We start from the raw sequence: 17,396 nt of genomic DNA on the forward strand, positions 1-17,396 counted from the left end.
TGCTGGCAGGGGAGGAGTTAAGGTTGCACTGCCCTGGCCATGGGTCACGGAAAGGGAGCAGGGCTCTGGACCCTGGTGCAGCTGTTTACAGCCTGTCTGTTGCCTGCTGCAAGCCCGGGCCCCATGGCCAGTGGCAGCTGCATGTGTACCATGGAGCAAGCAGTGGGGAAAGGGCATTGGTGACACGTAGGGAGTGCATGCAGGTGTACATGTAACCCCTGAGACTGGCCACCACCAACGCTGCCAGTGGTATCTGCAGGCAGTTGCCAATCACCACCCCCTCGCTGCTGACACTGCTGTGGCTGCCTGTGGGTGGTCCCTGCTCAGCCTTCACTTGCTGCCAACATCACCATGGCTGTCTGCCATGCTGCTGCTGTTTGTAGGTGGTCGCTGTGCCCCCCCAGCCTCGGGAGGCATGAGGCATTCATGGGCTCAGGCAGTGCAACCCCAGCCTCTACCCTCACCATCCGCCTGGAGGTGTCCATGCACCTGCCACCAGCAACAAGGGTTGGACCACTCATAGCTCTGCTCTACCCATCTGCTCCTGGAATGCCAAGTCAAGGCATGGGTTGAGGTTGGGGTGTTTTTTGGCACTCTGGCCAAAAGTGTTACCGACCCGTGGGTTATAATGAATGAGGACAATTTGATTAAGGTTTTTTTTCAACTGCTAAAGAAGGTATATTTTTGAAAGTACACTGCATGTTTTGTTCTGTACAATGTTTTATGATTCAAGCAGCACTTCCTTGGGAGATCATTCTGCAATCCAATACATGTCATGTTAGAGAATGATTTTATGGCGTGCCATGGAAATTTTCCTAGGCTAGGGTTGCAAGGAGGAGAGGAGCACTAGGGATGGGCTGGCCCTCACATGGATGAGGTGTCTCCTTTTCCAACAATCCTGAAGTTTGAGAGAATTGGGAGGCCATGTCCCATGGTATCTCCATGGAGCTTCCAAAACCTCCCCTATCAGGGGATGATTTGATGGGAAGTATGTCTTGGCCCGTTTCATTTCTGAATGTACATATTTCCATGAAAAGGCACAATTTAACTAATTTATTTATAAAACCATTATGTGTCTCCTTGTAGATTGTCCTTTCTTGTAACAATAGAACTAATATTCTGCTTTTATTTATTTTATGCAGGCTGGTAGCTAATTATCAACAAGAAAAGGAGTGTAGACTAATGTAAGCAAGAACAATTTCCTTTATTCCTAGAATTTTGGAGAAGTGACAGATCTTTCAGGAGGTCATCCAACAATACAGAAACTGCCTGAATGAGGACCCAAACATTTTAAAACATTGCTCCTGAGTTTAGAACTCTACAGGAAGGATTATTACAAGCACAAAAACATGAACATTGTCATTGTAACCAGGTTTTAAATTGCTGTCCTCTTCAAACACATCCTGCAAAAGCTAACAACCAAAAGATCCTTTGAAGAGCAGGTGCTGCATCTTGCGCATATCTGAATAGGGCCTGGTTTAAATCACAATTCTGCATTTTCATGAAAGTACCAAAATTAAGTGATTTTCATAAAACATGTGATTTGCAACAAATTGCCCTGAATGGCCCTTTGCTGAGGAACTCTTCAGCAAGGGGCTGTGCCGTGGCATTTTGTTGAAACAAGATGGCTGCTGTAAACTGAGGAGAGCAGCAAAAGCCTAGCAGCCCAGGGCAGGGGAGAAGAGATTGCAAAAGGTACAGGGAGGAGAGAGCTTGGGGATGGGTAGGGGAGGGGCTGTTTGCTCCTCTGGGTGGGAAAACTGGGGCACCAGGAGTTGGGGATGATGGGCGAGAACACACACAGAGGAACAAACAGCCCCTCCCCTACCCAGTGCCAGGGCAGTCTGCCAAGGCAGCCCCCATGTGTCCCCAAACTGCCATTGAGCTTATCATCATCAGTGCCGACTGGCTGGTGCTGAGCTCAGCATCAGACTCACAGCTGGTTGGCCAGGAGCCCAGCAGAGCAAAGTGGCATTTTAAAAAAAAGAATTTCCTCCCTGCCTGTCAGAAACATACCGCTATTCCTGTCTCTTCCAATGAGGTGGGGGGGAAGCTGTAGGCTTTTTAGCAGTGATCAGAGGCTGCTACAACTAAACCTGGCCCTCAACCTGCCCCTCAGTCAATCAGAGGAGATTTGGGGATCATGGTCTGGATGTGGAAATGGCAGCTTTCAGTATGATCAGGCCACAATATTAGCAAGCTGGGTCTGTGCTTTAAACCAGACTCTATATATGAAATGGTACTTCATTACAAAATGTACTAGAAATTGTTTTAGCTGATGTACTAACCTTTGGTTTTGCCATTGCAAAAAGGAGTTTTTCTGTTGGCTTGTCCTTTGTCTGGGTATTACTGACTACTAGCATAAAGTCATCTTGGTAACCTCCAAAGGTCATTAGACTCCTATGTCCATATGTAATTATTAATCGCTTTGAAGAGAGCAGAAAAGAAATGCGCAAAGTCATAAAAGAGAAATCTAGAAAAAAATCAGATTATAGTGACTATTCCTTGAAAAAACATAGCCATCTGTTTTGAAAGACACTCTTTTTAGCCCCTTTTGTAACATTTTGAAATTAATAATAAATTATAGGGACAGTTAACTCAAATCTCACAGTGATGAATTCCCACTGCAGTCAGTGACCTTATAATAATGCATGGAGTTTAACATTTGCAACAGTAACAGATTGTACACATACACACAGCCTACATTATGAGAGTCCAATCTAGCTTCCACCAAAGATAATGTTAAGATCTTCACTGGAAGATGGACTGGCTCCAAATTGAACATCAGGGTCCATTCTTTCAAAAAGGAGTTCATTCCAGCCTTTATGTGTCTGTGTAAGTGGCAGGTGGGGTGAATAGGTTGGGTGAATCAAAAAAGGGCAGTCTGGAAAGAGCTCTGAATTTCCCCAGGGAATTCAGACTTGTAAGTTGAGAAAATTAGGCATAGGTTACTAAAAGTTGAGCTGGAATTCAATTCTGTCTCAGAGGAAGAAAGCTGTTTTCAGAACATCCTATACTGACTTTATTTCATCTCCCTTTGGAAATCCTTCTGTAGTTGTTGCTCTTCTCCCTCTTTTGTCCACATGTCCGTATTTATGATGTTTAGTTCTTCTGTACCTCTCTTAAAAATGCAAAGGAAGTTGTACTAAAACACTCTAAATTAATGCAGTATGTAAAGCTGAGATTTTATAAGTGTCAGGAAATTCACTTTTAACGCTCTAGGCATTTGTAGATATGCTTGCACTGCAGCACCAGGCACTTATAAAAGCACCTGGTGCTGCGGCACATGCAGTTGCATAAACATTGAAATGTGCGTCAGTGCTGAGAAAATGTGTTTAGTTTTGAACTAACACCTCAAAGGTGTTTTAGTTCAAAAGTGCACCATCACCATTTTTTGTGCGCTGACGCACATTTTGCCACTTATACAACTACAAGTGATGCAGCACAGCGCGCACCAGCTCACATGCGGAGCAGATTCAGTTGAGTCTGCCCCAACCTGTTGGATCTGTGGCATGTTGTGGGATGAACACGTATGTGTATAAATGCCCCTAATGACAATACAGTCGGGCTTCAATTTACACAGTGGTTACATTCTTGGAAAAAAAACCATGCAAATAGAAATTGCATTAAAAGATACCAAGTGTCTATGGGGAAAAAAGGTTTTAGGTTCCAAATGCAGCTGATAATTTGGCCAACAAATGCCTGTGCATGTGCGCAGCCACAGCACTGCATGCAGGCAGCAAGGAGCAGAGCCTGGCAGCTTGGAGAGTTGCATGCAGCTGGTAAGTATGGTGTGGTGGAAGGGGAGGGGGGATGGAAGGGCGTTGGGGGGCAGATCAGCACCCCCTGCGGTGAGGGAGGAGTGGGGCATGGGCAGAAGCAGACGCTGCCCAGCTGGGGCGGGTGTAGAACGGAACCCAGGAGGGCATGGAGGGAAGGGTGTGCCCCGAGATCTGTGTGGGGCAGGCAGGCTACAGCTGCAGGCTGGAGCCAGGGCTGTGTCAGGTTTTCCTTGGTGGGGGCTGGGCTCAGGGTGGGTGGCAGCGGCACTGGGAGGGAGCTACAGGGGGGACTATAGCCACCCCAGATTTTGCTGTAGCCCCCCCATAGCCCTTTTTCAGTGCCACCACCACCCAGCTCAACTCAGCCCCCAACGAGGAGAGCCCCACACAGTTCTGGCTTCAGCCCAGAGCTGCAGCCTGCCCTGCCCTGCCCAGATATGGGTGGCACATGCCCCCTGCTGTACTCTTCCAGGGTGTGCATAGCGGAGGGAGCCGCCCCGTTTCGCGCCCCATGGACGAGCCACAACTCTCTCCCATGCTCACCCCGCCCCAGCTGGGCAGTGCCTGCCCCAGCCTCTGCCCCACTCCCTCCCTCACCACAGGGGGTGTTGATTTGCTCCTCCCATGCCTTCCCTTCCCCTTCCACCACAAGACAACATATTTACCAGCTACACTGAGAGCAGCATGGGGAGGTGCAGGGGGGGAAGTGACCAGCTGATTCTAGACACATCTGCAGATCTTGGTCACCACTCTGCACCGTGTAAAAGTGAATCCATACCAGTACAAAAATAAAGGGTAACAATTAGTTGACAGTGCATAACTGAAACCGTGAAAAAAATACCGTGTAAATCAAGGCCCAACTATATTATTCTATGTCTTTGCAAGTATGAATTCAAAAGGGAAGCCTCTCAACTACACCAGTTCCACTCAGCTCATTTCTGTGGAATTACTCCTGATTCACCCCACTGTAAGTAAGAGCAGAATCAGGTGATTAATTTCACCATTAAAGAACTCTGGGAGATATGATATATCATTGTAGGTTACACTTATATCATATTGCATTATATGACAATGTAAATTAAAGCCAAGGGAGCAAAGTTAAAGGTATTCAATGAACTGTAATTATGAATGTCCTGACTTAATAGTTTGATATAGTATAAAACTTTTCCTTGATAAATACTGAGCGAAGAAATCAAGATTCATTGCAGCATCTGCACTAATATAACCCAACAGTTTGCAGTAACAAATCTATGCTTTACAAGACTAATTGTGTAAATAAGATTTCCAGGCCAACTTCTTTTCATGTTCAATTTCATTTAAGTCAAAGCTGATTCATCAAGGATGAATCTACACTCCATATTCAATATTAAAACTTCTCTGTAACAAAACTTTTTTTCTTTTACCATAGAGCTGTATTCTAGGGTGCTTATGCCATCTTCGTGTACAGCAAGCCATATGAAGGAACTTTCCAGTGTGGATGTTGTTTGAGGCTATAAAGAGAAAAATAGCTTTCTATCATGTTTTGTAAATAAGGTAACCTTTAAATATTAGGTTAATAATAACAACTAGCTGTTAGGTAGCCCCTTTCATCCAGCAATCTCAAAGCACTTTGTCAAGGGTGACAATATAATTATCTCCATTATACATATACAGAAATCAAGGCTCATGGAAGTAAAGTGAGTTGCCCAAGGTTAAAGAAGTAACAGGTCAGTAACTGAGCTAGGAATTAAATCATGTTTTTCCCCTGAGTTCCAGTCCAGTGCTGTATCTACTAGACTGTACTGACTCATGTAATAAAAAGATAGGTATTTTAAAGCTTGTTACTTAAGACACCAAAAAATAAATAAGTAAATAAAATGGAGCAGCAGTGATGAAAAGCCATTATTGTATATATTTAGAGATTTCCTGAAGTAGAGTAAAAGTGAAAATGATGCCACAGTCTACTTATCAGGCCTGCATTTATTTTTTGTACTTTCAAAGATCAAGCATGACAAGGACATTTGTTTATGTTTTTGGAATATTTATTTTAGTAAAATGTTGAGCTTATCTTCCTTGTTATTCTTGTCTCAGTTCTCATTGTTTTCTTTGGTATCAGCATTACAGGATGTTTAACAGAAATTGGGAAATCAGTATGGGAGACTGCTAAAAACATACCTTGCACATTCTTAGTGCTTCTGTAAGGTCTGATGCTAAAGTCTCAACCCAACCCCTATTAAGACAGTGAGCCTTTCCACAGAGCTGAACAGGAGATGAAGGAGATCCCTATAGCACTAACTGAATATACTAAGCTGAGAAGGCAGGAGAGAAGTGGGCTATAAATTATTAATAATCTTTACAATAAATAAATCCCATTAAAATTGATCATTTAAAGCAAGTGATGATATTGTACTAGAGAGTTGGTCATTAAAACATTTTGAACACAACTTTCAGCAACATTTGTTTCTCTGTAACTACATATAAAGTTTCCAAAACCTCTGACCATCTGAAAGTTCCTTACTTTTGCTACAAACAGTTTCGCCCCAAAAAACGACCATTTTCTGGCTACTGTGAGATAAATGCGCACACAGTCTGCAGCGCTGTGCCCCCGGAGAGCCATCCATCTCGTAGACAATCGCTGACAAAGCTGTCTATTGAAATGAAACATAATGAGCACTAATTTTTGGATGCTATTGTTCAAACAGATTTAGGAAGTTTATTCATATCTTAAAAACGAATGAAAATTTTTCTACTTGGTTACAATTATTATTTAATTCATGCCTTGCAGTCTATACGAGAATTACAAGATACACAGTATGAAAACCTAAGCCAATCTTTTAACAGTTTTTTATATATAAAGCCACAAGTGACTTCTTATTTCTGTAAGGTTTTGACTCACTAAAAGCAAAGAATCTAGCATTTCCTTTTACATAAAAGACAATGGCAGCACAAAGTAAAAAATTACATCATGGCTTCTGACACATTTCTGCTGATACTCATAGATAACATCAAAATTAAGACACAAACAACATGAAATATAGGTAACTTTCTTGCACATGCACACACAAAGTATTTCAGGTAGCATACCTTGTGTTCCCTTGTATTTTTTTATTTTTCTGATAACTTTTTATTCTTTTAAACTTCTTTTCTATCACTTGTAGTTTTGTTTTTTAGGAATCACATGGAAATGTATTGACTTTAAATCTGATACTAAGTTTATGCTTTAACTTGTTTCAAATTCTTATTTTTTATGATAAAGGAGAATGAATAAAGTAGGTAGAATAATGTTCATATTCCAGTGCCAGCTTCCAATGGTACCTTTAAAAGTATTTTGCAGCATCCCAGGTGCTGCAGCACGGTGGTTGAGAATCACTGATCTGAATCTTCTGATGTCATTGAAAAGGCTTTGCTTTACCCATAAATTTGACAGAATACAAGAAGTAAAATGTTTATATCTTTCCCATCATACTGCTTTTCCTTTCTCACCTTAATTGTTCTTCAGAACACCCTTGTTTATACCTCTTTGGATAAAACCTCTCCACAACTTGTTTTAATGTTTGATTGGACTTAGACTGGGAAGTGACCTGCCCTGCTGGAGTTGAGAAAGGCCTTTCAAAGTCTCCAATCTCCACCTGGTAGAAAAGAGATCTTTGTTAATGGAGAGTAATTTTAACACTTAAATACATTTTACTGCATTGTTTTATTTATATGCTGTAAAACCTGGCACAAATTATCAACTGAGTTATATTTTCACTGAGTTAAAAAATAATTAGTATAACTAACATTTTTGATTTTATTTTCCTTGATTCATTTTAATTTAGTTCTCTTATGTTTTATATTTACTACATCTAAGGGTGTGTCTACACAAGATTCTAAAAGCGCAGTAGACGAATTCTACTGCACATTAATGCATCACAACAAAAGCTGTGGTAACGTGCAGTAGAATTCGTCTACTGCACATTAGCATCACTTAAAAGACATGCACTGGCACTACTGATTACAGCACATTAAGTATCGGTTATTACAGGTTCTAAACTTAATGCGACATAATTATGATGCATTAATGTATGTGTAGTGGGAACAAGGTGTGCTGCTGCTACTTGTCCCATGGGAAACAAATGTTTCCACTTGTCTGGATGCAGCCGCTGATGTCAAAGGTGCTGAGTGTACTTAGCCTTGACCCCATCCATACACGTAAAGCAGTGTAGGGACGTGGCTAGGCACGGCGCGCAAGGGAATGGTGACTTTGGGTTGCCTCCATGATTACAACTGCAATTGTGTGGTTGACAACAGCAGCTACTTTTTATTGCCCCCCTTCCCGTGCCCTCCTACACATACAATTTGGCATTCAGGGCAGTATGAGGGCACCTGGTGCTGATGAACTGTTGGCATCACCTTTGCTATTGTACTGTACATGCACAAAGGTTACCTGTGCTAAAAGGGCTGCCATTTCCAGTGCCAGTTCTTTGTTTACAGGAAAAAGTCCATTTACTATATGATCATTTGTCTGATACATCAACAGCAGCTTCTCCCTGTCTGTTTCCCCATGGACTTGATCTGAGAAATAAAGCCTACAAAAGAACACAAAACATTATTTAATCATAAAAACAAGGGAACTAAATGAGCCTATAGGACTGATAATAGGATTTAACACCCTGTACTTTAAGGCAATTGGTTAGAAGTCAGCTTTAGCACTGACTACCGATATCTTAGTACTATTTGATATCTGTTCACTAGGTTATATGAAATAGTGATAGGAGTCAGAAGGCAGGGTATATATGCACTAACTAAATAAGATTATATATATGAGTACAAGCTTTTGGGAATTCAAGTTCACTTCATCAGATGTGAAAGAACAGCATGAAGTGCAGTGGAGTGAATGAGCATCTGATGAAGTGAACTTGGGTGCATGAAAGCTTGTACTCTTGTGGCAGTGCACTTTTGGGTGCCTGCCACTTTAAGGGCTGGAAGCAGCCAGGTGCCTGATTAGGGCAGCCATTTTAGGGCCCAGATACACAACCTAGGTCAGTGGTCTGCTCCTGGCAGCCAAGGAGGTAACATCAGGTGGAGCTATGGCTCAGGAATGTCTTGGAGGTAAGAGCAGAAGCTATGGGGATAGTTAGGAGGCTCTCAGTCCTGGGCATGACCTGAAAATGCGCCCTGCAGGGTAAGGGGGGTCTGGCGGAGCTGTCTGTGGTGGGACATTCCCCAAGAAATACCAGGCCAGGCACCCTTCCCAACAAAAAGCAGGAAGCAACACCTTAACCCTGGCCCCCACCACCTGGTGGGTAATTGGTGGAGCAGTGGGGCCAGGAATGCTCGTTAATAGGTACCTGAGCCCAGCAGGGACAAAGGGTCCCGGAGACCCTGGAGCAGGGTAGTGGTCTTGTGAATAGTGACTGTGTGGGCCTGTTATAGTAGGGTGCCCAAAAGACTACACGAGTTGGGGTGCAGAGTAGAACTGCAGAGGGTGGTTTGCAGGACTGCACCAGGGGCATGTACATGGGCCAGCCCCAAGTGTGAGAACATGAGGGGCTAGGGGCAAAAGCAGCCCAGCGTCAGTGTAAGGTTCCACCACACAGAGTAGGTGAAGTTGTGGGATCTGCAGTTGCTGTGTGGTAGTGCCGGGAAGTGAGTAGCAAAGCCTGAAGGCCCTTGAGGAGTCAGTCAGGAGGAGCAAGGGCGGCAGAGTGTGGCCCAGTAATGGGCAGTATGTTAGAGGCCCCTGCAAGAGGGGGGCAGAGTGCAAGAGGCCCCTGTGAGAACAGAGTAGCATGTGAGTGTGTGTGAAAGAGGCCAACAATGATCTGAGTTTGCCCCGGCCTCAGACCAGGGAGCAATATTAATCTGAATGCCATCTGTGACACACGGGCCATGGTGTAAGGCAGGTTCAGAGCCACAGATGGTGCCCCCTGGCATTGGGGTAGTGTAAGGGCAGCCTCCCACTTAATAAATAATGTTAACATTTAAGTTGTGGCAGGCAAATCAAGGCAGACTGCCCTAGGTAGGTGGGTGGGTTGATTTTGAGATCCGGCCTTGAGTTTGCCCCCTGTCACGACTCACTCTATATATCTATTTAATTAGTCTACAAAGGTGAATATCTACCCTGCCTTATGACTGACTTCATGGCTAACCACTCCTCTTAATATCAGTCCAGTTCCTAAGATATACGTATTTCTGTTACAAACTCTTTCTACAGCAGATAGGTCAGAGATTGAATCAATACAGTGACTGATTATCCTTATCAGCTTTGGTGTCACATCCAGATCAGTGTTGCAGCATGCTTACAGAGCTGCACTCAGAAGCTTCACTGTCACTGTGCTATACCTAGGTGTAGATGTAGAAATTCAGTCTTTAGAACTTAGGGCTACATCGTCCAGCCTGTGGAGCTCCTTATGGGTCTGAAAATTTGGCAGTAGGAAGCAGGGGCAGCATTAATTGTGTAGCTCCAGAAATTCTAGATGATACGGTCCCATGCACTGAATCACGTCAAACATGCAGAGTTGGTCTGAGGCTGGACCTGGCATGTGGGCTCACTCTGCAGCTCCATGGCATGTTGACCCCACATGATTTTGGCTTCCAGACTGAGCTCACCCAAGGGATCTGCCCTGCAGACCCATTTCTGCCAGTCGTCTGGCCTGTGGGGTCAGAAAGTTGAGCACTCCAGATCTAACCCATCTTTCAAACTCTATTCACTACTTTAGCTAGGGGCTGAGAGGTTTAGATTTTTTTGTACTATATTTTTGCTCTAAATTATTTCTGATCTGAGGATTTTCAGTAAATTTAGGAAATATACATGTTCATTATCTGTATATGAGTAATAAGAAATGGAACTAAAATATAATTTTAATGGAATTTAGGGGCAATTTGAAAAGAACATGGAAAATACTTGTAATCACTGAATGAATATGAATTAATGAAGTTTCATGATTTCATAAGCAGGCATTGACTTATTTAATTTCATGAAGCTCAGCATTCTTTGAAACCGGGAAATTTAGATCTTCCAGTATTAATACGGTAGATTCCTTGTTTATGGCATATCTGTTGTTTGTGTACTTTTCTGTAGGACAAAACATATTTTTAATCTGTTCAATCAAATTTCACTGTTATTTGCCTATCACCTTCTATTGTATTCCAGTTTACTGTATAGGATCCAACAAGAGCAAGGGAACTGAGCAATACACAGAAAAAGATTTCTCCTTGTAACAGATAATTTGAAATATTATGATAAATTATAAAACATTTCTGTAATCCAGTGAACAATCAATTACATACAGCTTTTTGTGGTTTAAAATTAATAAGTGCACTTTACTTTCCTGAGGTGTACTTAAAATTTTAACTGTCATTAACTGTTGCATTAGTCTGCCATGTGGGAGAACTGGGTTCAGCTCCCAGACATACATTTAACTATAGTCATTGAAACATCAACATCCAGACTCAGTCTGGCCTTTGGATTCTGTCTCAGTGGTCTAAGAGGGACAGAAGGTCTGGGCAGCCTCCACTCCTCCATATTCCTGCCCTAGGTATATGCACTGAAGATCTTGGTGACCTCTCACACATACGGGATCAGAAGGATCAACAGTTGCCTCTTTCTAAGTCATATTAAACTATTCATTCAATTGGATGTCAAATAGAAAACTTTTTTTTTATGTTGCTCTTTTCACATGGGATTTTTATGTTGCTTTTTTCGCATGGGATTTTCTTTCTGTTACTTGCATGATGTGGATCAAACATAATGGCAAAATGGGGCATAATATGCAAGTGAATAACAGCAATTATATATATATATATATTTTTTTTATTTGCCAGTGAGCCTTTAAGGGCTGACAAAAATGAGCAGAGTAAACTGAAGTGTCATACCATATTCTGATTGGGATTTACCTTATCTGTTTACGATTAGTTCCCACAAACCCTGGTGCTCTTATTAGCATAGATTTCTTACTTCCATAATTTTGTTGGGGGGGGAGGGGAAGGCCAGACAAGTAACACAAATCTACTGTAGTACATATTAGTACAAAGGATTGTCACTTTTGGAGATCTGAGTTTTTAAAAAAAAAATAACTTTGTAGACTCAAGTATGTATATACTACTAACTGGCACAATTAGCAGCTGATAATCATTAAGTATCAATACAAGATAGGCTGCAAGTTGGTACAGAAAGTATTCCTCAGTCTTGTAAGCTTTATTGACAAATTTAAAATAGAACATTAGTGTGGGTGGGGGTGTGTATACACCCCCCCCCACACGCACAATACTACAATGGACTCCTGTGTTGGACAATATACAGTAGAAAAGAAGACTCCTGTATTAGACAGTACTGTTTTACCATCTAAGTTGTGAGAGAAAACAACTTCTGATGCATACCACTTTGGACTGATGTTCTTACTGCATTGGTTAGCAGATAGATCTCTGTGGGCAGTATTTACCATATAAATAATAATTGTCTATTACCTTAGCCACACTCTTCTCCAAAAACACCTGAAAGCCTCCCACTGCTAGGGGCATCACTCATTGATCTGCTTTTATTCTTGTTGGGCTCAACTGCTAAAATTCCATTCACACTAGCTCTGCATGCCCTTGAGTATGGATTTAAAATTGCAGAGCTGAAACTATAAAAAAGACAACAGCTAAATCACAATAAATGGGAATATCTAAGTCATGAACATATTTTAAAGGATGGCTCAGGAAGGGCAAAATCACTTGGAGAGTAGTGAGCAGGCACCAGTGCTTTCTAAATAAGGAAAGGGATGTCCAATTAAACAGCATATTGATTCAGAAATTAAACGTATTAATTAGGAAGAATGGATATTTTTGACACCTTATGTTGCCCATATTTTTCAAACAACTAATCTTGAGAGAAACAAAAAATTAAGATGCATATGAAGGTTACTAAGGAGTAAGATAATCTATTTGACAAAAGGTACAATCTCCATATTTATTTTAATGTTTCTGAGTGAGATACAATAGCCATTATATGTTCAGATACAAAAATACATTGAACAAAATTAAATTCACAAGATATGTTTAGAGTTATCCTCAGTAGTACACACCTATTTTTGTAGGTGAGGCGAACAGTTCTTGTGCCTTCGCACTTCCCAGGATGCTGTTCTTTGGAGGCCTGCTCCCATTTAGAAATAATGTCACAGATCTAGGAGGAAAATGTCTGTTTGTTATAAAAACTATTCCGTGATTGTAGCTTAGATGCTACCATTGCCCGATTTATTTATTTTTTTTAACTTGAGAGAGAAACATTTACAGGCAGTTTTTAGCTGAGGCTTTTAAAAAGCAGCTTTTGTTGTCTTGTGTTTATCCCTGCAAACACACATTAACTTTGGAACCTGGCCATTAAATGCTTACACAGAAAGGCAAGGCACACAATTTAGCAGCCAACAATGCGTATGTAATTATCCAGAACTATTTGTATTATAATTAATCAAACTAACCACTTGTATGAGAGAGAAATGAAGCAATTATGCAGTATGGTATAGATGAATCTGTTACTAGTCAATTTTCTGCATGAGTTGGAGGCTCATCCATTTTCTTGTTTCCAGAGCACAATCCTAATCTAAGCTATTTCATGTCCCCCTTTGGAATAGTCAATAGCAATATTAACAGATTCCAAAAGGAGCTGTAAACTGCACATACCTTTTGAAATAACTGCTAAGTATTAGTAAATGGGGTTAATAGGTATTGTTTGTCTTCCATATTCCCATTCTTTTTGTGGGAGATGGGATACTCCAAGGTCTCATTTACCTTCTAGAGCAGTGGTGGTCAACCTTGTTCCAAGGTAGACTGGACACTGCCCATCTGGGCCATATCTGGATAGTGCTTCCACTCCAGAGCCCAGGGTAGGTGTGGTGGGCACCATCCAGCTGCATGGAGGGGTGTGGGGGAGCAGCCCAGCCTCTTAGGGGGTGGGGGTAAGGGGGCACAACTCGGCCCCAGCCCCAGTGCAGCCCTGCAGGGAGAAGGGACATGGCCCCAAACCCAATGCAGCCCTGCAGGAAGAAGGGCCATGGCCCCAGCCCTAGTGCAGCCCCATGACAGGCCGGGGGAATGGCCTGTCCCCATTCCAGACATGGAAAGGGCATGGCTCAACTCTGACTGGCCATGTGTGGCTTGGCGTTAGGGAATTTGGCTGCATTCATGGCCATTGCTCCCCCACTACCATATTTCCTGGCTTGTGGGGAGCCCTGTGCGCCAGGTTGGGTGCCTCTGCAGGATGCATTTTTGCCTGCAGGCCGAAGGTGGAGCACCCCTGTTCTATACAGATGGGTACGACCCATGTGGAACCTAGCTGCAAAGCTCTGCACAGTGGCCAGCTGCTTGATAGCACTTTACAGCATTCTCTTCTCCCAGAGGCCAAGCAGTCATAGTTTTTACAAGCATTGGATGAACTACATAGAATTTTACAAAAATACAGAATATGCTCTATTTCTCCCTGTTGTTTGGATAATTAAAGCAGCTCAAAATCCAGAAAATAATAATAAGATGAACTCTACCAGTCTTTTGGCCTGAAACTTATCCAAATACAAGAAGGAGAAAGTTAAGGGACCCTCTAACGTTTTGCCAAATTGCTGATATGGCTATAATCCTCTTCTCTTGAGTCCTCCAACAGATAGATGTCTTACCCCAGGAACAAATTAAAACTAGTCCAGTACAAGCTACAATAGTTAAATTGAAACTGGAAACTTCTATTGTAATCTTTTAATGCTGTAGGTCTGAAGTCTCATCAGTGTTACTGACTATTCAGATCATGATTTCCCTTCTCCTGAGTACTGAGGAGAAACTACTAGTCCCCATTAAATAGGCATTACAACCTTTAGTTTAGGGTTACCAAATTTCTAGTTCCAAAAAACAGGACACCTGTTATGGGGGGCAGTTTCTAATTGTTAAGAGTAAATAACAAGTGTTATTGCCTCAATTAAATCAAAGAAATTAAATGTAAAACAAAATAAAGTCAGTCACACCCTCCCCCCAGCCCTGCCAGTGCTCCTCACTCCTGACCCACAGTCTCCTGCACCCCTGGGCTATGCTGGTGCCCCTTACTCCCAACCCGCAGTTCCCTGTCCCTGCTGCTGCTCCTCACTCCTGACCCACAGCCCCCCAGCACAACCAGTGCCCCACAGTCCCCCACCTTCCTTGTGCCCCTCACTCCAAAACCACAGTCCCACCCACTCTGCCAGTGCCCCTCACTCCCAACCTGTAGCCCCCTGCCACCCCAGCCCTGCCAAAGGGGTCCCCCAGCTGCTCCCATCTCAACTGGGCTGGAGTATGGTGGTGCCTTGCTTAACTGCTGCCTGCACGAGTCCAAGTCTGGCCCCAGGGTGGCTGGAGGGAGGAGGGGAGGCTTATGGCATCCCTTGCCCTGGGTTGGGGCTTCTGTGCTGTGCCAGGTGGCTTGGCCATAGCCCCCTACCAGGCAGCATCTCCTGGCCACCCCACCCCTGCAAGCACTGGTCCCAGTCCTGGTGCTGCCAGCCCAAACACACAGCTCCCCGCCACCCCGAACCACCCAGATGGAAATTAGATGACCCAAAAGGAAGACATGTCTGAGAAAACCCAGACATAGTGTAACCCTACTTTAGTTTAGACTAATCACAGTGCTCACAACTCTTTATTTCAAAGAATAAAGGTTCCTTAGCCCATCATATATTCCTTGAACCATTTTACTGTCCCACACAATACCTTTAAATGTATTTCACTGACTATATCAATGACTAAAAAGCTAACATCTCTTCTCATTTCTTTAAACGTATGCCAAAAAGGAAAAGCAATTTGAAGAAAGAAGGGGAAAAAAAGGTTATAACAAGGAAATAAGTTTTCCTTTAAATGGTCTGAAAACACCGCTGCAAAATTAAGATATTTTTGTTGTTTAATAAATGCAGCTCATTAAAGGATTTTGTTTACCTTGATGTTTCCCTGAAGACAGTGCTCTATATCCTTGCCAGAAGGATCATCAGTAAACAAAGCAAATCCTGACTGGGCTGGCTTCCTCATTCCTGTGTCCTGGTTGAGGGTGTGCAGAAATTCTTCCACTGTAGTAGAGGCATCAAACCCAACAACCTAAACAAAACCCCTGAATTACCAAAACTCTCAGAACTATCAAACCTAATGGCCATAAAGTGAGAGGTTGGTAAAAGATTTATAGCTTTGAAGGCAAGAGATTTTTTTTTCCCCATAGAATAAAATGATTATACCACTAAACCCTTTAATCTTCAGGAATCCTGGTTTTTCTCTGATTTTTTTTTTTTAAAACACCCCTATTTTTGGTTTAAAAAAAGTAACCCCCAATTCACATTATTCCATGATTAAAATGAAATGCCATAAATAAATGTATAATTTGTGGTATTTCATTTATATTGCTACAAATGTGGATTGGGGATTACTTGTTTTTAAACTGAAAATTGGATTTTTTTTTTTTAAATTGGAGAAAACCAGGATCCCTGTTGATCTTATAAGGAAGATGTAGAAGGGCCCTTTAAGAGTGATAAAACAGCCTTAAAAGGCACCACCCTTGGAAAGATGCAAGGGAAGAGCTTCAACAATAATGGGCAGAAGTATTCTAGCAGTGGAGAGCAGAGCTCCTGCAAGAGAAGCTGATGTTGTAAGTAGGCTTGGAGGAGTATGACTAAGATGTAAACAAATCAGAAGGAAGGGTGGGAATGAACAGGGCCTGTCCAACAGATTCAAGAAAAGTTTAGGAAAAGGTTAGTGTGGGAAAGGATGTGGCAGAGATCAAGGAAGCCTGGCTGAAGGAAGCCTGTGAGCATGAGTAACAAACTTCTTGAAGAACACTGCAGAGAGGTGGACCTGCTGTGACTGCATGCTACAAGACCCAAAGGGGTCTTGGTCCAGAGGGGCTGTGCCCTGTCAGCAAGACTGCCCCAATGGCTGACCCCAGTAATAACATCAAGGTGTGGCAGCAATAGTGTATGAGGGAGGAAACTCAGAGAGAGAGCGAGCCTTAATTTGTATGAAGACTGCACTGTGCTTAAAAAAAAAAGGGGGAAGTCAGTTGATTGGTCACACCCACTCAGTGCATAATTACATTATTTCAAATTCATGTATGTACATGTTGATATTCATAGCTAAGATACTAGATTTAGTCCTGTTCCTATCCTGAAGTTAAGAAACATTCTTTTCTTTTTAGCTTTTGTTTGCCAAAAACAAATGAAAATGGATTTTTTTTCTATTTGATTGAAAAGTAATTTTCTGTTAAAAACACTTTAAGAGAATTTCAAACGGTTCCAGTTGTTAAGAATATCTTTAAGGACAAAAGGATAGGCACTGGTCCTTAAAGAATATCTTTAAGGACCAGTGCCTGTGTATATAAAATGAAAGGATCCCACAGAATTCAGTAGCTTTTTACATCAGATTCCAAAAGATTCTGCAACATATTCTATGTGTAATGAATGCAGGTGTCATCTGTTAAGGATAGTAAGAATTACACATGTGCCTCAAGATTTTCAATGAGGTAAGTGACTTCAGGTGCCTAGCAAGACCAAGTAAATGATAGGTTTTGAATTTCTTAGACTCCTTGAGGATATTTTGCTTTTTCTGAAGCCCTGATCAAATCTTAAAAGTATTCTATCCCTTTCACTAACAAAAGGGGACACAACAAAAGTCAGTTACTTT

General features: G+C 42.2%; 1 protein-coding gene across 3 annotated transcripts in view; it reads right to left on the reverse strand.

Moving 5' to 3' along the window:
* Positions 1-17,396, reverse strand: part of PLEKHH2 (pleckstrin homology, MyTH4 and FERM domain containing H2) — a 95,329-nt gene that overhangs the window by 12,466 nt on the left and 65,467 nt on the right. For 2 of the 3 annotated variants that reach the window (XM_019549388.1, XM_019549387.1), the window contains 7 exons: positions 15,669-15,824; positions 12,809-12,906; positions 8,188-8,329; positions 7,245-7,390; positions 6,280-6,409; positions 5,186-5,272; positions 2,211-2,426 (listed from right to left, as the gene is read on the reverse strand). In XM_019549388.1, the coding sequence (XP_019404933.1) occupies positions 2,226-2,426; positions 5,186-5,272; positions 6,280-6,409; positions 7,245-7,390; positions 8,188-8,329; positions 12,809-12,906; positions 15,669-15,824 (960 nt within the window). In that variant the 3' untranslated portion in view covers positions 2,211-2,225. Of the gene's footprint in view, positions 1-2,210; positions 2,427-5,185; positions 5,273-6,279; positions 6,410-7,244; positions 7,391-8,187; positions 8,330-12,808; positions 12,907-15,668; positions 15,825-17,396 lie in introns of those variants that run through there. The other variant, XM_019549389.1, reaches the window with a different exon arrangement.

The sequence above is a fragment of the Crocodylus porosus genome, unplaced genomic scaffold (genome assembly GCF_001723895.1).
Source record: "Crocodylus porosus isolate Cpor-Errol unplaced genomic scaffold, CroPor_comp1, whole genome shotgun sequence".
Lineage (NCBI taxonomy): Eukaryota > Metazoa > Chordata > Crocodylia > Crocodylidae > Crocodylus > Crocodylus porosus.